This window comes from Hylaeus anthracinus, unplaced genomic scaffold (genome assembly GCF_026225885.1).
Source record: "Hylaeus anthracinus isolate JK02 unplaced genomic scaffold, UHH_iyHylAnth1.0_haploid 11982, whole genome shotgun sequence".
In the NCBI taxonomy this organism is placed as follows: domain Eukaryota; kingdom Metazoa; phylum Arthropoda; class Insecta; order Hymenoptera; family Colletidae; genus Hylaeus; species Hylaeus anthracinus.
Window position 1 is genome coordinate 1,110,986 of NW_026534330.1, and position 22,064 is coordinate 1,133,049.

Consider the following 22,064-nt stretch of genomic DNA (forward strand, 5'->3'; position numbering starts at 1 on the left):
CGCGGCCGCCAGAGCGTAACCTTCGCTACCGCGGCCGCTCCAACGGTCTACGCGCGCTCTGATTGGTCGGAATTTTCGCTTAATATCTCCTTAACGAAGCCCCATCCGACATTTTTGCAAAGGAAATTGTTGTTCAGAATCGTCTCAGCTACCCCCCATTTCCGGCTTCTCCCCGACTTTTGGGACACCCTGTATACTACACATGTGAATGTATGAAAAGAAATACAACAAAACATTTTAATAATACCCCATAATCTTAAAAAAGGCACCATACTTCATACGATGAAACTCTTATTTTTTTTTTACTCACTTTCTCTGAATTTTCGAACAAATACTTCTGTTTATATTTTTGATAGAAGACTGTATTAACATTTATGCACGTGAATGGTCACAACTTGTCATTTAAAATTCAGAGCATCCTGTACATTTTTTAATTAGAGACGTAATAAGGTATCATAAAATCACGAAATATACATATATGCCCATGCATAAGTTCAATAATTATTTCTAATCAAATTATTGCAATACGTTATTCTATACTAATTGCAATATGTTAGATATATGTAAAATAGAATTAATAAAATAATTGTTGTAAATATTATTATTTGTATTACAAAAATGATATGGTCGTAGATTTTCTTTAGTTCATCTAAATACATCTCTTCCCATTATCTTTAAAGCTTTTAAAATAAATATAAATATAACCTATATTTTTTAGATTCAGAGATATTTTCTTTTTTTTCGTATAAAGCCGAATAGAGTGAGATTAAAAACACTTGAAGTTAGTTACATTTGCTTGTATATATGTTTTGATGAACATTGAACAGTTACTTTCTTTTGGTTGCTTGCTTTAGTACAAGTGTGTACTAACCTACAATACGAGAATTTTAATTGTTACTAAGAAATCATGAAAAATAAGGATCAAATTTTATTTTGGCACTTTTAGGAACATTCCCACGATATTAAGCAAAACTAAGATTCAAGCGTTACTGTATTAACATTTCAGACTAAGATTCAATCGTTAAAATATCTGAGTTCCATCGGTTTTATAAAATCTGTGATTAACCATACCTCCAATTTTCATTTACGAAATTAAATAATACACTATGATTTGTTATTAAATACGTGACAAGTTTTAAAGTGAGGTTAAATATAATGTTTTAATACAAATAAATAAAAGTTCGATACTATGTCATTATACGATGATTTTGATAAACATCGAACGTCTGAAAAGGTGGCTGGCTGGTCATCCAGCATTAAGCTATTGCAATCTCAATTACAATTGAAAAAAGCTGCTACCACACAGGTAAATTCCTTGTTTAATAATAATTAAACTACAATATCATTCAATGTTACATTGTGTGTTTAGCCAAAACGTGAACAATATAGGAAAGCCACTGCAGTATTAGCACCTGTGATAGATTTAAAATCAAAAGCAAATCGAAATGCAGATAGAGATGAGGAAGGACCACATAGTAATCCACTCTCTTCTGGTACAGTTAGCAGTATCGGAGTAGGTGGTGAATTTGATTGGAATGTAATAAATGAGTATGATCCTATGTGGCCTAATGAATACGATAAAGTTGTTAAAGAATTACGAGATTTACGGGATAGGGAACACGATCAAGAAACTGAAATGCGTAAACGAAGACGAGATAGTTCACGGTTTGAAGATGCACAGGTAAGAAGTATAAAAGTATTAAAAAAAAAGAATAGAGTAAAAGTATATTTTTTGTACAAAGTAATATACACATCTATTTCAGGTTTCCTCTGCAAATAATACAATGATTCCCCCTGAAAGGGACGAGGAAAGGACTCCAACATCAAGAGGTATTGCTGGTGGAGCAGCTATAGCACCACCACCCTCTCTACAGGAATCATCTGATCTTCCACCTCCAACTCCAAGACAATCTACTAACATGGGCTATGCAACATCATCTGTAGCAGCAAAAATAATGGCCAAATATGGTTTCAAAGAAGGTCAGGGGCTTGGTAAAAAAGAACAAGGAATGTCTGTTGCTTTACAAGTAGAGAAAACTAGCAAACGAGGTGGTAGAATTGTAGGAGAAAGAGAACAACTCATGCCACCACCTCCACCTATTGCTGTATCACCACCTCCATCGCAACTAACTTCTTTAGCACAGCAAACTGAAGAGCCTAGCATTACAGAAATAATGAAATCTCCAAGCAAGGTAATGTTTAAAATAATTAAAGATGCTATTTTTCAGAATTACATGTTCATTGTTTTCTTCAATTAGGTTGTACTGTTACGTAATATGGTTGGACCTGGAGAAGTAGATGAAGATCTTGAACCTGAAGTTAAAGATGAATGTAACACAAAATATGGTGATGTTGCACGAGTTATTATTCACGAAGTAACAGAAGCTGCTGCAGAGGAAGCTGTTAGAATCTTTGTGGAATTCAAAAGAATAGAAAGTGCTATTAAGGCTGTTGTTGATTTGAATGGACGATTCTTTGGTGGAAGACAAGTTAAAGCAGGTTTTTATTCCAGTGAAAAACTAGACAGTTTACAATTAATGGACTAATTTCTTATTGTACAATCTTATTTTAGAAATGTAAGAAACATTTCAATTTATATGGATTAAAAAAGAATAAAACATAATATAGCTTGATCTTTTTTTTATATGTATCATATAATTAATGATCTTGTGTGTGTAAAATAAAGATAAAGACAAACAATAAATATACATAAAACAATTTCTGTACTACGTAAATGAAGACAGCAGATATATGATTGTATACAAAGTATATAATTGGTAAAACTTTAGCAATTATATGGGAGTTCGGTAATTTAAATTTTATTTTAATTTGTTATTGCTAATTAAATTTTCAATTACTTCGCTTAATTGAGTACTAAATGCAGCAAAACTAAAAGTTTTCACAAATCTCTCCTTACCAGCATTACCAAATTCTTTTATATATGTTGCATTTTTGATTAAGTAAGCTATTTTTGAAGCAAATGCATCACCAGATAAATCAACTAAAAACCCAGTAACACCAGATATTACAGATTCTTTTGGTCCACCAGAATTATGTGCAATTACTGGTTTACTTGTATACATTGCTTCAAGTGGAACAATACCAAAGTGTTCATTTGGTGGTGTATACAGTAAAATTTTACAGTGATGTAGAAGAGATACTTTATCGATATCCGAAGGGGAACGAAGGAATATTATTTTGTCTGAGACATGTAATTCATCTGCAAGTTCTATTAATTCCAAATAATGTTCTACATTTTCTTCAACTCTTTTATCATAGCCACCAGCCATAATTAAATATACCTTCTTGTATTCCTCGTCGCTTAAGTACTTTTTAAGTTCTGCTAATGCCTCTATTGCTAATCCTAACTTTTTCTTACGTTCATATCTATTAATAGATAAGAGTATAATACTGTCTAATGGTAATTTTTTATCGAGTACTCTTTCCAAGGATATTACCCGAGTTTTATCAAAAAAATCTGTGTTAATAGAAGGATATAAAACTTCTGGTTCAATATGTAATCTCTTAAAAGTGTTCCTAAATACGGAACGTGTGTACATGCTATTTACAAATATTTTGTGTGCCATTCCAGTAGTAATTTCTTCTAAATAATTAAGGGGTATACGATACAATTGTTTACCAATGCCTTCAGGTTGTGAAAGTAATTGATCTGGATAATGGCAATAGTATATTACGTATGGAATTCGTAGACGAAGTATAGGAATGCATACAGAAACTAAGTCACAAAAAACAATTTGTGATCGATGTTCACAAAGTATGATATAAATAGCTGCATAAATCTGTGAAAAAATATAATATTAACATATTAAAATAAAATAAATATTTCGTATAAACAAAATAAGCTTACCATACGAATGTAAGCAAATAGGGCAATGAATCTACCCAAAATATGCTTGGGTAACCAGTCTCCCACAACTGTGATAGCAATTGTTCCATCTTTAGTTTCAGAGAAACAATGTTCTCGATCGTGATGAGTTGTCACGAAATTAACCTCATAACCTTTTCTTTTTAAAGCTAATGCTGCGTCAACAACTAATCGTTCTGCTCCTCCGATTCCCAAATCCGGATGTAAAAAAGTAATACGTGGCATTTTTTCTAATTAAACAACAACAAATATAACATTTATAACAAAAATATAAAATAACGGTATATACTACACTACCCAATACCGCTAATATTTTTTAATACAGTATTACTAAACTACCGATCTACCGATTACCGATCCGCAGTCTAGTAACACCTGTTACCTGTTATAGTTTTTTATTTTTAAAGCTATTGTTAATACAACGAATTACTATATATAGAGATACATCCATGATACATCACGTACAATCACGTATTTAGATTGTAAATATGTAAACTTGGTTAAATGCAGTGACATTAAATAAAATATACGGTGCTGTAATCTACAATACAGTTACGATCACGAACAAATTTTAACATGAATGTAAACATGTCAGAGTAATATTGAAAATAAGTGCACATCCCTGTGACTGAATACAATTATCTGCGTTCTAACGAGTCAATAACAAAAGAAGTTAATCAATTTTATCGTCCCATGCGATTCAAGTAAAAGGTAAACTTTACTAATATTTAAATGGTTGTTATTAATTATGTCGAATACTGTAAGAAGTATTATCGTGGAAAGTGAAAAAAAACGTTTGAAAGAATTATTTTATTTAATGGATGGCGATAACGATGGTTGTTTAGACTATTACGAAATGAAAGCTACACTGAAAGCTTTAGGTTTTATGGTTAAAAAATCTCATGTTTTAGCAATTATACGAATGTACGACAAATATGGTTATAACACAATTTGCTTTGAGGATTTTAATTATGTTGGTATGTTTAACATGATATTGGACAACCATATACTCTTAAAATTGTTTACACATTTGTATTAGAAATTGTATGGAAAATTAAATTTTAATATTTCTTCAGTATCACAGAAACTAACTAAACAAAGTTTCTTAGATGAAATTAAATACGCATTCAAATTATTTACAAATAATTCTACAAATAATAAGATAACATTGAAAGATTTAGAAGGTTTTAACGAGAAATTTGATTGTAACTTAACAATTGAAGAAATGGAACTTATGATTGAAGAATTTGATTTGGATCATGATGGTTGCAGTAAACAAATTTGAATATTAATTAAATTACTGTTGTAACTTAAACCTAATGATACATATTTCAGTTTGTTCTTTGATTTTACAATTAATTCAGAATATATACTTATAATTTCAGTTAATGAAAGTGAATTTGTAGAGCTTATGATGGATCTTCAAATTTAAGTCAATTTTCTTTTGTTCATGAAGTCAATTTAACAACATTATCACGATGAATTTTGGAATCAACTGGGAAGAAGAACATAGACGTACATTACTAGAAGGTAATGTAATATTGGAACGCTCTACACAATCAATTGCAAGATCTCAAGCAGTTGCTGCTGAGAGCGAGCAGTTAGGAACAGAAGTTATTTCTGAATTGAGTGAACAAAGAGAACAATTATTGAGAGCAAACAGAAGATTATCGCAAACAGATGAAAAGTTAGATAAAACACGAAGAATATTACATGCGATGCAGAGAAATATTTTCATGAATAAATTTGTATTGATTTTTATCATATTGTTGGAAATAGCTATACTTGGTATTACTGTGTATTTAAAATTTTTCCATTAATACCATACTACATTATATTATTTGATTTAATTGTTATATAATATATTGTGTACATATGTATGTTCTTAATATCAGTATGATAATTGTATTATACGTATAACAACTATTTAAAATTTCGTTGTAATTAAAGTGTTTTAATAAATCATAAAGGTGAACACCAAGCTTTGTTTAAGTAATACGATTGATTACAAATTTTAGACTTATTTTTTATTTAAAAGATTTGTAGATTAATTTAATCTAAAAATGTTGTCCGAATTGACAGAAAACCGCGACTAATCAAACCATCCTTTTCAAGGAACTCCGACATTTTTGGGACACCCTGAATTAAATAATAAGTGTAGGAAATAATAAAATGATCAGCGCATGTGTGATCATATCAAATTTATCATTTTTTTAAATATTTTATTTAATACTGGTTTTAGTACCAGTGGGGCAGTGATGGGCAAAACCCTAGGCTTCGAATAAATCTGAAGTTTGCCGACATGTTTGTCTCGTTTCCTCTTTTGAACATTTTCCAAAGAAAGAAACGAGACAAACACATCGGCAAACTTCAGGTTTATTCGAAGCCTAGGGTTTTGCCCATCGCTGCTCCTTATACATGTTATACAGTCTTCATGGGCCCGATTGATGATAAATGATAAATGAGAGTTAGTTCTCCGTGGAGTTATGTATACATTTAAAATACGTAGAAAAACTTAAAAATTAAAAAGTATTATAAACACCTGTGTTATATATACAAATTAACAAAGAAATAACTGAATTAATGAAACACTGTGGGGTTAAACTTTGTCTCAGTGGTATAGTAAGCGTATAGTCATTGACTTAAATGTCGTTAATATAAGTTTGTTAAAAGAACTGTTTAGAAAATGTCACAGGTGATTAAAAAAAGTAAGAAAAAACAAGCAAAGAAAGAGAAGACGAACCAGAAAGAGGAGAAATCTGAAGAAAGTGTAAAAGATACACCAAAGGAAAATGTAACATTGTATGTAATGGAAAAATATTGTATTTTGTATAAAATATTTTCAAAGTGTAACATGCGTACTTTTTTATGTAATAAATAGTGTCAATGTAATCGTAATAATATTAATTATCGATATTTCATGAATGAAATTTAAAAGATATATCATTTTCCAGAAAGTATGGTCCTTCTCTGACATTTCCCTATCAAAGGGTATGGTCGCGTTGTGCCCTAATACTTGCAGTGTTATTCATAGTTTGGTATAATAGTAAACAGGGTAAAGAAGTTCATTTTGCAAAACAAAAAGAGATTTTATTAAGTCGTACTCAATATGTTGAGTGTTCAAAAGATTATAAAGCAGAAACAAACGAATATCCTGAGTGCATGCCTGAAAAATGTGGAAGAATAGTTACAGATAAACTAGTGTCATCAACAGAAACCGATATTCTGTTAAAGGTAGCAATGAATGGTTTAAATTTAGGTGGCTCAGAAGGAGGTGCTAGTATCTTGGATCTTCATTCTGGTGCATTAAGTAAAGGTCTTGGTTTTATTGATATTTATACATTGCCAGAAACAACAAAAATATTTAATAGTGCCGACTTTGCAATTTATAAGTATGTAAATTTGTCATATATATATATGTTTAAAGAAGATATATAAATCTCAATAGTTACATGATCCTTTATTTTTGCAGGGTAGTGAAAACCAAAATACAACATGCAGTAGCACATAATTTTGGGGTACCTGCCAATAAAATATTTTTAACAAAACCAACATTCTTTTCTCGAATGACTAATGTATCTGCAAAAACAATACACGATGAATACTGGCATCCTCATGTTGACAAGGTGCGTATGTTAATTGGTTGCTATTAACTAGATAGAAGTACTTTATTTTGAATTTAATTTTTTCATAGGAAACTTACAAATCATTCCATTATACATCTTTACTTTATTTAAATGATTTTGGAAGAGACTTTGAGGGAGGACGATTTATATTTATTGATAGAGATAATGTTAATACAACAGTGGAACCTCGAAAAGGTAAATAACAATAATAACCAGGAATGATACATGCAAAGAAGAGTAACTCTAATTTTTGACTTATTTTATAGGTAGAGTATCTATGTTTACTTCGGGTAGTGAAAATTTACATGCAGTTGAAAAAGTACAGTCTGGAATTCGTTATGCATTGACTGTATCTTTCACATGTGATCAAAATGCTGCAATCTCTGATCCCAACTACCGTACAAAACAAGAAAAATAAATTCCTTTTATGAATTAAGAGCATATATTACATTTAATTTTTTATAAAGCATATACGCTTTTAATGTTTTATGATTTTTTAAATAAAGCATTTTTTGTTTAGCGAAAATATTGTGTTCTTATAGGTTATTATCTATTTACACATATCAGTATTAGACTATGTTAATATCTATTAAGTTTATATTTATGGGTTTTCCATAAAATAAAATTTCAAACGAATATATTAGGTTCATAGTATTTACAGCTATAATTTATTTAATGCTCTTTATTTGCTTATCAACATAACACAAGAAAATATGTAACATATAACAAGTGTAAATTGCATACTTTTAATTGTAATTAAAGTAACTAGAATCATGTACACTTTTATTATCTAACAAACTTATTGCTAATGAAAAAATAGTGTGTTTGCTTTCAATAAAGCATTAAGTATGTTATGTGCAATAGACTGTGAAGATATATAAATATATAGAATATATGTTAATATTTATCACTGGAATGGTTGATTAATATTAGTTCAGATACACTATTAAAAAATATACAAAACTGAGATGGGAAATGTGATAAGATTTTTCAAACGTCATTCGTTTCTTTTGTAAAATATTTTTAATCAGTTTCGCACATATTTCTTGTATGTAAAAACGTCATGGATTCCCAGAAATCTAGACATGAAATGACACTTAACAATGCATAATGCAACAATATATATGTCTATTCTATATGTCTAAGTAATGGTAACTTGTCCACCAGAAACCACTACAAAGACCCATAGTAAATATTGTAGTTTGAAATGTACTATAAATATTTATACTTAAGATCCATTGAATAATTATAGTAATACCCCTTTGTACTACATGAAATTATTACAAATTATAAAACAGAAACTAAAGATACACTTTTATCTCGATATCATTTTATAAAATTTACGATTAAGGAATATAAATTCGCTATGCGAGTTAATAATGCAAATGATATGAACAATGCGAGTGGAAACTTCAAGGGAGAAACATTTGTACAAAAGGAACTTTACAAAGAATATCTAGGAATCATATTAAATATTAAATATTAAGTTTCGATGATCTCTGTTATAGTACATGATACTTTATAGAACGTATCTATGCGACATTTATGCACATTTAAATAATGATATAAATGTAGTAGATTATTTCCTCAATTTTCTGATATTCTAATAAGTAGAAAATAGTTTACGTTTGCAGAATTTTTGCAATTTGTGTCGCGCTGTCTCCTATTAGAAAACTTCTATGGTTGCCAGGAACTTCATTAATTTGCACTTGGCTTTTGCAAATCTGCAAATATTACAAATATTATGAAATATATACATATATATAAATACAATTAATATTAATTTACATTTTCTATACTTAAATGTAATAATTACCTCTGATAAACCATAATCGTTCTTTAGATGAATATAGTTTTCGTTGGTCTTAATTAATCTGATTTTCCCATTGTATTTATTACTCGGTTCGTAGAAATAAGATGCCCACAGCTTTTTGTATAATAAGACACCAGCAACTTTCAAGTCCTCGTCATTTAATTGGGAATTATTTATTATTTCCACCATTTTATTTAATGTGGCTTCTTCGGTAGGCTGTTCTTTCAGCATATTATACCCCTGTAGAAAATAAACGTAGTGAAATATATTACACGAATATTATTATAAAATTTCTATATGGTATGTATATGGAAATAAGAATATATGCATTACCTGAATAAAACTAACTTTCGGATTGAACTGATTAATCAAGAACGACAAACACTTTTGCAAACCATCTGCACTCGGATCTTCCTTCGAACCAGCGTGTTGTCCAATTGTTTGAGAATGTAATTTTATAAATTCTGGTGAACCATCGAGTAGAGTTAAAGTTACCGATTCTCCTACATTTTCCAGTTGAATTCCCATTTCAAAAGCAACACAAGCTCCAAAGGAATAACCCGCTATGTGATATGGTCCTTTGTTTTGAATGTTTCGCATTTGTTTTATGTAAAATTCCGCTAAGTCTGATATAGAATTCAAAGGGGCATCTTTGACGCACTGGAATCCCCAAGCAGATCGTTCCAATTCATTAGCTATATATTTGAAAACATCTACCATTCCTTCGACAGCATGAATAAAGAATATAGGAGTTCCCTTTACACTCTTTGTTTTTAATGGTACAAGTGGCTCCAGAGGTACGAGTGCCCTGCCGTCATATTGGTAGAGAAATCGTACTCCATCATCATTTTCTACTACCGTTTCTGATTCAGCTACTCCCTCAGACGGAGCGATATCAACTGCGGCTAATTTTTCGAACGTCAAACCACGAATTTCTTGTGGCGTCAATACCAAGTCGTAACTCCGTTCAAGAGTTTGCTTGATTTCTGTTCCCATTAAAGAATCCATTCCGAAATCAGCCAAAGTAACACTGGTATTAATGGAATCCAATTTTTTAATGCCTAAGATATTAGCAACTGCCTGAACAATGCTGACTTTGTTCGTATTGTCTGAGAGTTTACGTTTGTCTGCCAAAACAAAGGAAGACAAAACGGGATGTGGTTGTTGAAGGAACGTATCCATCGTTTCAAGGACACTTGAAATACGTTGTGGTAAAGTACCACCCACTTCAGTTTCATTACCACCATGCAGTGCCTCTGAAAGAAAATAAATACAAGGAATATGGCACACGATATAATGTATGAAACTTAATTTCGATTGGAAAGTAAACGAAATTTACCTATAACCAAGCCGACATCTCCAATGGCTCCCCATTGTATCGCGAGACCAGGCAAACCGTTTGATTGTCTGTATTCAATTATCCTTTCCATAGCAGAATTTGCAAGACCATAGTTCGTTTGGCCAATGTTGCCTCTTCCGCATGAGATGGATGAGAAAACAACAAAGTAGTCTAATGAGGGACAAGATTCCCGGGATACTGCATCCAGATGTTTAGTTGCATTAACCTTGGGTAACGCGACCGTTGTAAAATCACTTTCCTGAAGATTGCTGATTAGATCGTCTCGTAAAACAGCTGCCAAATTAAATATGCCACCAACGGGAACGGATGCGCTGGCTTCTTTAATGAGTTGTTTTGTTCCAGACAATGTTGTTACATCTGCCGTAGAAATCAGTACGTTTACACCAAGTTCACGCCAACGACGAACGCATAACGCCTGGAAGCCAGTGCGTATTCCAGATCGTGACGTCAATACTATATAGTTTGCGCCACGCTTGATCAACCAGTCTGCAAGTTCCAAACCAAGTCCACCAAGACCACCGACTAGTATGTAGGATTTTTCTGGATTCATATATGTACGAGGAATAGCTGGAACTACTTTCATCGCTGGATGTGTGACTTTCTTTTTCTCCTCATCCCGAATTTTCAAGAGAACTTTACCAATGTGTTTACCCGTAGCCATGTACCTGAATGACTGTTCGATTTGTTGTTCTGAAAAGACCGTTGCAGGAAGTGGACGAACAGCGCCATTGTCTATTCCTTCTTGAACGAGTTTCACTACTTGTTCTCTTACTGGTCCTTTTTCTTCGCAGATAGCATCCAAAAGTATACCATGGAAAGTAGTGTTTTTCAAGAATATTGACATTCCCAGAGGTGCGTCATTGGATAGATCGAATTTTCCTATTTCAAGGAAACGGCCACCTACAGCAAGACACCTTATACTGGCTTGCAATTTTTCTTCAGCCAATGAATTGAGCACTATGTCAACACCGCGACCGTTAGTTTCATTAAGTATCAATTGTTCGAAAGAAGTATCTCGAGAATTGCCAATATTTCTGTCGGTCAACTGAGGGAACATTTTCTTCAAGAAGTCCCGTTTTTCTTGTGTACCAACAGTTGTAAATACTGTGCAGCCTGCGTGCAATGCTATAGAAATACTGGCTTGTCCAACACCTCCGCTACCAGCATGAATAAGAACACTGTCACCAGGTTTCATGCCTCCTCGGACACAAAGGGCATAATAACTCGTTGAATAAGCTGTTGGAATCGTTGATGCTTGTTCTAAAGTCCATTTATCGGGTACTTCCCACATGAATCCAGTGTCAGCTACAACAGTGGTTGCCAAACCACGTGCTGGTACCATAGCCATAACTCGCTGACCTTTCGAATTACGTCCAGAGAACTCAAGACCCAATATACAATCTTGATTGGCCAAGTTTCCAGGAAGAGCATCCGGCGGCAACTTTCCAGTTGCTAACATAATATCTCTGAAGTTTAACGGTGCATAATATACATGACACAACTCCGTATTTGGGCATTTTTCTGGTATATAATAGCTCACGGGACTTTCGATCCATCGCAAACTGCTCAAATCGCCCCTAAACAACACGTTAATATAAGCATGTTCAACTTGGAGAGATGCTGTTGTATTTTGCTGATCTAATAGTAAATGCCTAAAGCATCCCCATTGTTCTCCTTTTAAGACATTGGCTATCAGCTGTTTGTCTAATTGTTCGGCATAAAATTTATTGGTTAGACTGAATTTGGGTGCGTTTTTGTCTAAGATGAATACATAACGCGCTTCTGAGCCACCCTCTTCCTTAACAATACAATTCATGAGTCCAACCATACCTGAAAATAATAGATAGCGTTACAAGTAACAATTATGAAAGGTGTTTTGACAGTAAACATGTAAAATTCTGGAAAACAAATTTACCAAACAGTGGTTCGCCTTGGTTTACAAACAAAACTTGTTGTTTACTCGTCGCGGCTTTTTTCAAAGCTGCTTTGACATCTTCGACCCAATGGAAATTCTTTTCTGTTAAATGTACGACCATCGGTTCCGACAATTGTTCCTTCTTTTTCAAGTATAGATAAGACTTTCCAGACAGAACTTGTTTTCCAACATATGATAGATCTGTGGTTTTCAATAAATTAAGATCAATTTGACCATTTTCTTCCAACAATACAAATCCTCCAGGCTTCAAGCTTCGTGACAGATTGTTTAATTTCTCCGATTTACCGGACATGACGTTATATGCAATCACAATATGTAAATCTTGACCAACGGGTTCAACATTCACATTGCGCTTTACAGCTTTAACATTGTGTGATGCTAAACTGCTGTACTCTTCAACTGAAGTTGTAGTAGCCACTTGTAAATCAACCTACAGAAACAAAATTCGTGATACATGCATTTAATCCTTTACGGCACGCAAAGAAAATAATAGCCATGAAAAAAAACTTACAGTTACGTGGACTTCGCTATAAAGAATATTCAATACGCTTGGCGCGAGAAGAGCATCTGCAGAACGATTTTCGGCTACTTCGACAGCTTTTATTTTTATTCCTTTTGTGTTATCGTAAATAGTTTGCAATATAGCTGTGAGCGCGTGTTGCTTAGCTTTCTCAGGATCTTGTGCCAACGGCTGAAGATTCACATAAGGTATAAATGTGGCCTTTTCATATTTAGGAGAAGTTTGAGACTGTTGTCTTCTCGGAGCTAAACTGGCTTTCATTTTTCTTATTTCAATACCGCCTGATTTAACGACATCTATGCTTTTGTAAGAATATACAGGGATTCCCTCGTCTGCATTTAACTTATTAACATGTTCCAGATGAAGGCTAGGATTTATAGCGGCATATTGTAAACGGGTTGGTATATATAACGCTCTCATATCCTTCTCAAGTATACTAAACTGAAGCATAGTATCCATAAATGAAATCCAATTGGTCCAAGCCAGTTTGCCAGTACCACCACGATTGTTGGAGGATTTAATACCTTGAAAGATTCCTTCGTATTCGTATCCTCGTAACCTGAGTTCTTTGTAAATATCTCCGGGAGTTAAATCCAATAATTCACGTTCATTTCGAACAACCGGTACAGGCAAATTCAACAGTATCTTATCAGTGGTTTCAGGTACAGATATTTTTCCTGTTACCGCCACAGATTGGTTTTCACAAATTTCGAATTCACCAGTTCCCATGAATATATTGATCAAAAACTTGATCGGGCCTTCCTTCGGCATAATAGTAGCTCGTAGGAAGGATACATTTTCAAAGATTACTGGTAATTGTTCGTAGTCGAGACCGCGTATTTTTGCAAGAGTTTTCCAAACGAGAACCAAATAACCAGTAGCTGGGAAAAGAACTCTTCCGTCGATTTTATGACCACTCAAGAATGCGTCTGATTCTTTCGAGAGATCAACCGTGATTACATTTTCTCCGGAGGTTCCTTCCGTACCAAAGGTTTTAGCTACACTATATTCTATAGAATGATCCCATTTAACGAGAGAATTTAACATCGGGGTACTATGAGCGACTGGATAACTGACTGGTGGATACAATTTGGACAGTTTAGGTTGTGCACCTTCCATGTACAGCTTTCCGATGTTCTCGAATAAGAAAGCTAAATTATTCGAATGTCCTCTCTTATGCAAACCAAGATTGGCTACGGTTGGTGCCAGTGATCGACGTAAAATTGCTTGCAGTAAGCAATGCGGCGCGATTTCAATTGTTATCGCATTATCTGGAATATGAGTGAGTCCTTGTTGGAAGAGTACAGGCGATAACAAATTATTTACATGGTATGCTGCAGAGCTAAGTTGCGCCAATGGATTACCCCATGCTTCTTCAGGTATCGACGTAGAGATCCATCTAGAGGATCGTTGTTTCGGATTCTGTATAATTTTTTCAAGCGAAGCGCGTAAGTGTGGACCTGCTGGAGCTATATGCTTGCTATGGAATGCAACATTGGAACTAGCTACTACTTTCGCAAAGATGTTGTCCTTCTTCAGAGTTTCTGCAAACTTGTTGATGGCCTCGACTGAACCGGAAACGGTCACAGAATCGCTGGAGTTGTTACAAGCCGGGAAGACGTCGGGCGGGCATCGTGCTTTAGCTTCTTCCCAGCTTAATCCAACAGCAGCCATCGCTCCTGGCAGTAGTTTCGAATCAAGAATCGCTCTTCCTCTGAAGTAAGCAGCCAATACTGTTTGTTCCGCGGTAAAAGTACCATCTGCGTAGGCGCATCCCAACTCACCAACCGAATGTCCAATGATACCGTCAGGATGAATACCGATATGAGCCAGTAAATCGACAAGAGCGACTTGAATGGCTGCAATCGCTACGAAACTGTAGACAACATTGTCGGAGGGGTCGACCGATTTGTTTAGAAGAATATCCATTAAATCAATTCCTTCCGGTTTCAAAAAATCAGCACACCGTTGCAAACTTCGTTGGAATGGTTCGATGGAAAGCAATTCTATACCCATGCCTGCCCATTGGGATCCCATGCCAGAAAATACAAACCAAATAGGACGTTTCGACGTAACATTCAGCTGATTGATTTCTTCGATGTTAATATTTCCCATTACAGAGTAACCTCGGTAACTGTGACCTGTTATGTTATTCGCATGAAGATCATGAAGAAGGGCAATAAATTCGTCGTCTTCTTCGTGTTCGTTGGCTTTGTCTAAGATGACCTGTACAGCCTCCTCTGTACGTCCCGATACCGTAACCATCTTAGGCAATTTACTATCTAAAACTGGCGACAATTTTGGCTTTGTATTGGTACGAAGAAGTACATGCGCGTTCGCTCCACCAAACCCGAACGAATTAATCGCTACGAGACCACCTTTCCACGGAGTAGCTTTATCTACGACTTGTATCCTTCCATCGCTTAGCGCTGGTATATCTGTGTTTGGACTTTTGAAATGCAAATTGCCTGGAATCACACCTTCTTGTATGGAAATAAGTAACTTGGCGAGAGAACATATTCCGCTCGCAGGTTCTGCATGGCCCATATTAGATTTTACAGAACCAATAAGAAGCGGTGACTTTCTGCCTTTGCAGAATAAATTTGCGATGGAATTAACTTCTTGCGGGTCTCCAACTTTGGTACCAGTTCCATGTGCCTCCACGTACACAACTTCGGATGGATTGATACCTACTTCATCGTAAATTTCCCGCATTAATTTGTTCTGCATATCACCACTAGGATAAGTGATTCCTTGAACTTTGTTGCCATCAACATTCGTCTTGGAGTGTAGTACAGTCGCGTATACCCTACGCGCATCCTTTGCCTTTTGCAGAAAGACAGTTCCGACGGCTTCTGCTCTCACGTAACCTTTTCCGTCTGCATCGAATGCTTTACAAGTGCCATCCTGGGATAACATATTTAACTTGTGGAATTGTAAAGATAGCGTAGGCTTCAAAGGAAGATTGCAACCACCAACAATCGCTGCATCGCACTCTCCTGAACGTATCGCAGCAATTGCTTGATGCATGCCATACAAAGATGAAGAACACGCAGTGTCTATCGCATAACTGGGTCCGGTGAAATCGAATGTGAATGAAATCCTGTTTGGAAACATAGCTCGACAGCAGCCCGTTAAAGCATATCCTGTAAATATACATATGTACTTCAAATTTGTACATATTTCTCATACGAGAAATAAATTATTCGTTTGTATCAGAAGTACACGAACCATTGGCATTTTCGTAGTCAGTGACCCAAATCTCTTCGCTTTCCGACGATGAAACACCGATGAATACACCAGTTTTAGATCCTCTGATATCGTTTGGATTGATGCCAGCATCGACTATCGATTCGTATGTTGCTTCCAATAGCATGCGGAGTTGTGGATCCATTAAATGAGCTTGTTTGGCATGAACACCGAAGAAGGTAGCGTCGAACATCGAGAGATCTTTAAGTTTTCCGGTTCTCGTTGGTACACCATAGATTCCGGAAGGCCATCGGCGTGGGTCATCGGTGACCATATCGATGCCCTCAAATAAATTCTTTTTAAATTCTTCTATGTTTATGGACTCCGGAAAGCGGCCTGAAATTTTACCAAGTATTCGATATAGCTATTAATCATACACATATTGACATTTTGCAAAACACACAAATTAACACTTTCTTACCTGAAAACCCGCTGATGACGATCTCATCGTCGACCGAATACGGAGCAGTACCGTTCATTATGTTTCGTTCTCTCGCGACGGGACTGTTTGCACTTTCGAACTGGGCTGGCATTATTATAGGTATAATAATACGACAATCTTACAAATTTTCCTTTTGCAGAATTTACCAAGCGTGAGAACCTAGTGGACAGTAAGCTGAAAGGTACGGTACAAAAGTACTTGTTATTAATAATATTATAAAATCCAGTACAAATAGAAATATTAAGTCTAAGGATTACTTCGTCGATTACAGTTAACATTTTTCATATGCAGGTCGACAGTGTTTGCTGCACTGTTAGTCTACTCAGACGTCTCGACAATTGCATTAGATTACTGCAATAACTATCTCCGCTTCTCGGTCAAACGACCGATTGAATGATTTCAATTGAATTCGCTAAGGACTAAATCAATTTAGTTTACATTTTCACCTATGATAATCTTTGCTTAAAAAAATATATAAATGGACTTGCGCAATAGTAGTATCTGTGTGTTTTCTTACATTACTTTTGCAACGTGCGATTCAAAATGGGAAAATATGTTGGTAAAACAGACTACCGATCAAACAGAAACAAAAAAGTTCGAGAGAATGTTAATTACAAATTCTTACAAAAAAAAAAAAAAAAAAAAGAATATTAACGATTAATATGAAAGCAAAAAGATTCTCTCAAAGCAAATTTTGATGAATATAGTGGTACAATAAATTATTTTGAGAGTAATTAAATGCACACGTGACATAATGAGTCGTAGACGTCAGCGCATATGAATCATGAAATGCAAACGTTGGAAAAAGTTTTAGTTGCTGAATAATTGATAGGATTTGGATTTCCTTATGCATTCGGGGTTACACGAATATTTCATGAAATCGCAATAGCGAGCATGTGATTTAAAGTGTCCTGACCTCAAAGGATATTCCGTATACATGGTCTTATCCATACATATACATCGCAGCATTTATTAACATACTCTATTGATAAATGTTACGATTCGTTAACGTCATCTTATAAATAATTACGATCGTATTATAATATTCGCTATTTTATATACCATCTCGCGTGCAGTAGTGTTAAAATGACAGTTATGAATGTTACGATTGCGCCGCGCAAGTTCACGGTCAAAGCACAAGGTATCGCGTGATACACGAGAATACGCTGGACACCCGCGAGAGAAACGAGTTAAATTACAGATAAATTAACAAATTATGATCTCATTAGATGTCGTTCAGAACCCGTGTACCTGTATCATAGTTCGATTATTAAATACATCTAATTAGTATTTACAGGAAAGACACATGGACCAAAATATGATAATTAGTTACCCTTGGAAACCGAGTGATTATATAGTATGTATAGCTATCGAAGCTCTAGATATAAGTAAGGAATGATAATTGGTTAAATTAAGTGACTATTACTTTTATTCGTCTGTAGCTTTCCTATCTTATCCTTTTTTAAGATAACGAACGACACTCGTAATTAATTTATATGTATAACGACACCATATCCAATCAATTATAATTTGACGCGAAGAACAAAAGTGTTCACAAAGATACGTGTAACTATTTATTCATCGACTTAACCGATTACTATTTTCTCCGTGTAAAGTCATTTGCGTTGTTGAAGTATGCTCGCGTCTCAACGTTTGCGTTTACTACGTCTTTTTAGAAGCAAAGCGATCAAGATAAAAGAGTAGGAAAAGGTCATATTTAGTACTTTGCAATTTTTTTATGTAAATTGAAAAGTTCTGATGTAACACTCAACTGTGGTCACGGTTCGCACGAGAATTTCAAATATAGATAATAATACATATTCATTACGTCGCTTAAGTGTATTCGCTGTAATCGAATATTTTACACTCGTATTACTTAATATTTATCGACTATTTGTATCGTAAAAATCTTCGTAAGAACTTCTACCGAAATTGTTATCCGAGCAATAACAATAATAATAATACTAATATTTTTATTATTATGCTCTTAATTTGAATTAATTAACTTTTACTATTACGAAGTTCATAAAATCAATAAACTTTTAATGTAATATTATATCATATTTTCTGTGCTTGTCAGAAGGAGAAACATGTATCTATTCTGACAAGTATACTATTTGTCAGCCATGTTAGTTATGTACATACGATAATGTCAGACGGAAAAATCGTTACTTATCAAGTTTTATTTCTTTTTTCTTTTTTTTTTTAAATTTGTTTAGCCGTAATTGAATAGTTTCAACTTAAGATACCGAATACATTCATAGTTGTAAACATACTATAAATTTTCGAACAATTTTCTGTTATATTCGACGAGCCTACACAGGTAAATCGTTGCGGTATTAAGGTAAACACGACTAGCCTTGAAATACGCAAAGTTTATCGAGTGCGATAGTTCCGTTAAATCGGTCATTTCGACGTTCGTAACGTAGAAACGATGCGATAAAGGAACCTGCGCGAATAGATACAATCCATTAGATAATATAAAGGTCTGCTATAATACTCGATAAAATGTCTGTCTCGTGTTTACATAACATTCAGATTAAGAATACTTGTTTTAATTATCGATTATATTACGAGCGTAACAAGACCTGGTCGCGATTTTAATAAAGCCAGTAATTAATACAAATATATGCATTAACAAGAAATTCGTGTTACAAATTGCTAACACGTGTTTCGTATTTCACCGAATGAGTATTGAAAATTATAACGCGATTACATTAAAATATGTAAGATACTTTTACGGTTATTGTTTGCAGATCAGGTGGCACATATTACCAATGCGCTATTCCAGATTTGTTATTCGTTGTAAATACAATGAGACAAGCATAATTCATTGTATGTGAACTACACTTCCGCCAACTATCGAATACGATTAAGCAACGTACGAGCAAAATTGCCACACGAAAGTAAAAGAAAGTGAGAAACAAATTATATTTGATAGAATTTCTGATATGACTATAATGCGATTAACCTTTGTAATACAGATATCAAACACATATGTATAAAATGGGGAAGATATCATTTATATCGCGTTCCATACATTATGGAATTATTCCTAAAATAAATCTATGAGATAAAAAAAATGTGGCAAGAGACTAAACTGGCCATTCAGCACATTGCCTAGTTCACCAGCCGATCACGTGTTGCGCGACATACATGCGCATAGAATCAAAATTGCGATGATCGTTCGATATAGCTTATTGAATCTTCCAAAGTAGTACTTGTTAAAATAAGTTTTGCGAACAATTATTTGTTACAACCTTAATGAATTTTCGCAATAAAGCCAAGTAAAATATCTAATAATTGTTTAGTTTAGGAAACAAATTTCACACAATTTCCAAACTGATACGATCCCTTTTAATCTAATAAAATTTAACGATAATCAAAGGATTAATGAAAAAATCATTTCAGATTTCCGCGTTGAGTGAGAAGATTCGATTTGCTTCAATTACCAGTCTGTGGTAACACACGATTGACTCAACAAACACGACGAAGGAATCGAATGATTTGAAAAATTATTTAATTCATTCGTAAAATTAATTGCTCTTCGATCAATGGCGTGTATCAGACATTCGAATTACACAGTATTATTTTCGCTGAATCCATAAGTGAATCAAAGATGAATTAGCAAATGTTTATAGAGAAAAACTAATAGAAATTTGCATTAAGCATCTTTACGATTAGTGTTTTTTACTTTCAAGTCAACTAATCAACAGCATATACGTGTATACACATAATATTTGAAATATGAAAAATGATTAAGAATTTGTATTCGTATTGTACGATTTATAATTGCTAATATTTGTACGAGATGGATGTTCACGTTTCGTAAAGGAATAGTAATTAGTCAATATCGTATGTTTGAAACGACGTAGATAATCCACTGCAGGCAAGTATAGCACACACGTCGTGAGCGCGACGCAGTAGTAAAAGTTTACACAAGTCAGACTTGAAACATTTTTGATAATTGCACACGCGCTGTTTTACATTAAAGAAATATATTTTTCGCATAATATTTTATGACGTGCGACACGTTTGACGGTATCTCGTAACTATGAAAATAACGTATTCTATCGGAGGTTATACGTGGCAGTTATTGTGATCCGAGAATAAATTGCTTGTTTGCTTCCCAGTCAAACTTTCACGTTATTAATTTTCGCTTTTAGAAATGATATTGCACGCTTTCGTAACTGTAGTTTCAAGGTAGGCTTCGCTATCATTAGATTTATTATAGTGTGGCACTATGACAGTACGAATCAGAGTTAAGCCGTAAAAATTCTATTTTTCCAGCCACTGATCCTTGTACGAGAAGCACGAGCACCGGAAATCGTTTTCCAAGCAATTCGACCGCGATAAACAGGGTGTTTACGGTACACGATATGTGAGACATCGAAACAACTAACTGTGAAGTTGTACGCTGCAATGTACTTGATACCTTAAGAAAGATTTATAGATATATTTAATATCAGCACTATGTGGCGAATGAGACAATCGATCTTAAAGACTCTAGTGGTTAGTGGTAATTCAAGGAAAGCCATTTATAGCGTGCCATAGAACTAATAAACACACGTACGGTCGTAAAAACGAAAGAATTTGATCCACACACTTGTATACATTTAATCTACAAAATTAATTGAATTTCGTGAAAAAAATGAATATTTCTCAAAATATTTATCGTACACACCTTTACGATATGTATAACAGTTTAAGCAAACTAAATATCGAACGGATTTATTCGTACAAATAACGAGGTAATATCTTCCATTTGAAAAATGAAATGTCCAACAAGCAAGGAATTAATCAATCATTCTATACCACGTTCGGTTGCGTGTAACAAAAATTTGCTAACATAACCAAATCGAGGAAATCGGTGTATTTCTATTAGAAATGAAACATCGTATAATAACTCACTTCACACGTGGATATAATCCTGGCAAACGTTGCAAATTTGTCCTTCCTTTCGCTCGAGGATCCTCGGGATCCGATGATTATACACAACGAAATTTGTTTGCAATGAATAGAGTAGATCGTGTCCACCGGCCTGCGTTCTTAGTACTGAAGAAACAATGGAATGTATCGAATATTATAAACTGGAAAATGGTTCTGCTGTTCAGTGACTTTAGGCGCGACGTGCGGTTTCTTATCGTCAATAACCATCACCAACGTCGCGAGCACGTCGCAGAGAACTGGCTAGTGTCTAGCTCGTGAGCATCTCGTTATTATTGAATTGGA

The 22,064-nt window shown here is 34.2% G+C and overlaps 4 protein-coding genes across 4 annotated transcripts; 2 read left to right on the plus strand and 2 right to left on the minus strand.

The window, feature by feature from the left end:
• The first annotated feature begins 1,008 nt into the window (after positions 1-1,008).
• On the plus strand, positions 1,009-2,577 carry LOC128885828 (splicing factor 45). Its single transcript, XM_054140137.1, has 4 exons — positions 1,009-1,306; positions 1,370-1,681; positions 1,764-2,192; positions 2,259-2,577. Exons 1-4 carry the CDS (start codon positions 1,190-1,192, stop codon positions 2,544-2,546), a joined length of 1,146 nt encoding a protein of 381 aa, XP_053996112.1. The 5' UTR covers positions 1,009-1,189; the 3' UTR covers positions 2,547-2,577.
• A 127-nt stretch (positions 2,578-2,704) lies between these two features.
• Positions 2,705-4,227, minus strand: LOC128885826 (alpha-1,3/1,6-mannosyltransferase ALG2). Its single transcript, XM_054140135.1, has 2 exons — positions 3,869-4,227; positions 2,705-3,800 (listed from the first exon to the last, which is right to left on the minus strand). Exons 1-2 carry the CDS (start codon positions 4,109-4,111, stop codon positions 2,820-2,822), a joined length of 1,224 nt encoding a protein of 407 aa, XP_053996110.1. The 5' UTR covers positions 4,112-4,227; the 3' UTR covers positions 2,705-2,819.
• A 2,038-nt stretch (positions 4,228-6,265) lies between these two features.
• LOC128885832 (2-oxoglutarate and iron-dependent oxygenase domain-containing protein 3-like) lies at positions 6,266-8,038 on the plus strand. The gene is made up of 5 exons (XM_054140142.1): positions 6,266-6,688; positions 6,841-7,278; positions 7,359-7,512; positions 7,581-7,707; positions 7,779-8,038. Exons 1-5 carry the CDS (start codon positions 6,573-6,575, stop codon positions 7,928-7,930), a joined length of 987 nt encoding a protein of 328 aa, XP_053996117.1. The 5' UTR covers positions 6,266-6,572; the 3' UTR covers positions 7,931-8,038.
• A 929-nt stretch (positions 8,039-8,967) lies between these two features.
• Positions 8,968-22,021, minus strand: LOC128885808 (fatty acid synthase). Its single transcript, XM_054140107.1, has 9 exons — positions 21,744-22,021; positions 16,812-17,006; positions 16,373-16,726; positions 13,133-16,287; positions 12,601-13,051; positions 10,665-12,515; positions 9,659-10,581; positions 9,329-9,565; positions 8,968-9,236 (listed from the first exon to the last, which is right to left on the minus strand). Exons 2-9 carry the CDS (start codon positions 16,921-16,923, stop codon positions 9,135-9,137), a joined length of 7,185 nt encoding a protein of 2,394 aa, XP_053996082.1. The 5' UTR covers positions 16,924-17,006; positions 21,744-22,021; the 3' UTR covers positions 8,968-9,134.
• Positions 22,022-22,064: the final 43 nt, after the last annotated feature.

Bases quoted from the DNA above. Each gene is read 5' to 3' on its own strand.
- LOC128885808 (XM_054140107.1), bottom strand. From the start codon at position 16,923: ATGCCAGCCCAGTTCGAAAGTGCAAACAGTCCCGTCGCGAGAGAACGA. The intron at 16,727-16,811 runs GTAAGAAAGTGT...GTAAAATTTCAG, and splicing joins CGTCATCAGCGGGTTTTCAG to GCCGCTTTCCGGAGTCCATA. The intron at 16,288-16,372 runs GTTCGTGTACTT...GTATATTTACAG, and splicing joins TGACTACGAAAATGCCAATG to GATATGCTTTAACGGGCTGC.
- LOC128885832 (XM_054140142.1), top strand. From the start codon at position 6,573: ATGTCACAGGTGATTAAAAAAAGTAAGAAAAAACAAGCAAAGAAAGAG. The intron at 6,689-6,840 runs GTATGTAATGGA...ATCATTTTCCAG, and splicing joins CCAAAGGAAAATGTAACATT to AAAGTATGGTCCTTCTCTGA. The intron at 7,513-7,580 runs GTGCGTATGTTA...ATTTTTTCATAG, and splicing joins GGCATCCTCATGTTGACAAG to GAAACTTACAAATCATTCCA.
- LOC128885826 (XM_054140135.1), bottom strand. From the start codon at position 4,111: ATGCCACGTATTACTTTTTTACATCCGGATTTGGGAATCGGAGGAGCA. The intron at 3,801-3,868 runs GTAAGCTTATTT...ATTTTTTCACAG, and splicing joins TATTTGCTTACATTCGTATG to ATTTATGCAGCTATTTATAT.
- LOC128885828 (XM_054140137.1), top strand. From the start codon at position 1,190: ATGTCATTATACGATGATTTTGATAAACATCGAACGTCTGAAAAGGTG. The intron at 1,307-1,369 runs GTAAATTCCTTG...TTGTGTGTTTAG, and splicing joins AAAAAGCTGCTACCACACAG to CCAAAACGTGAACAATATAG. The intron at 2,193-2,258 runs GTAATGTTTAAA...TTCTTCAATTAG, and splicing joins TAATGAAATCTCCAAGCAAG to GTTGTACTGTTACGTAATAT.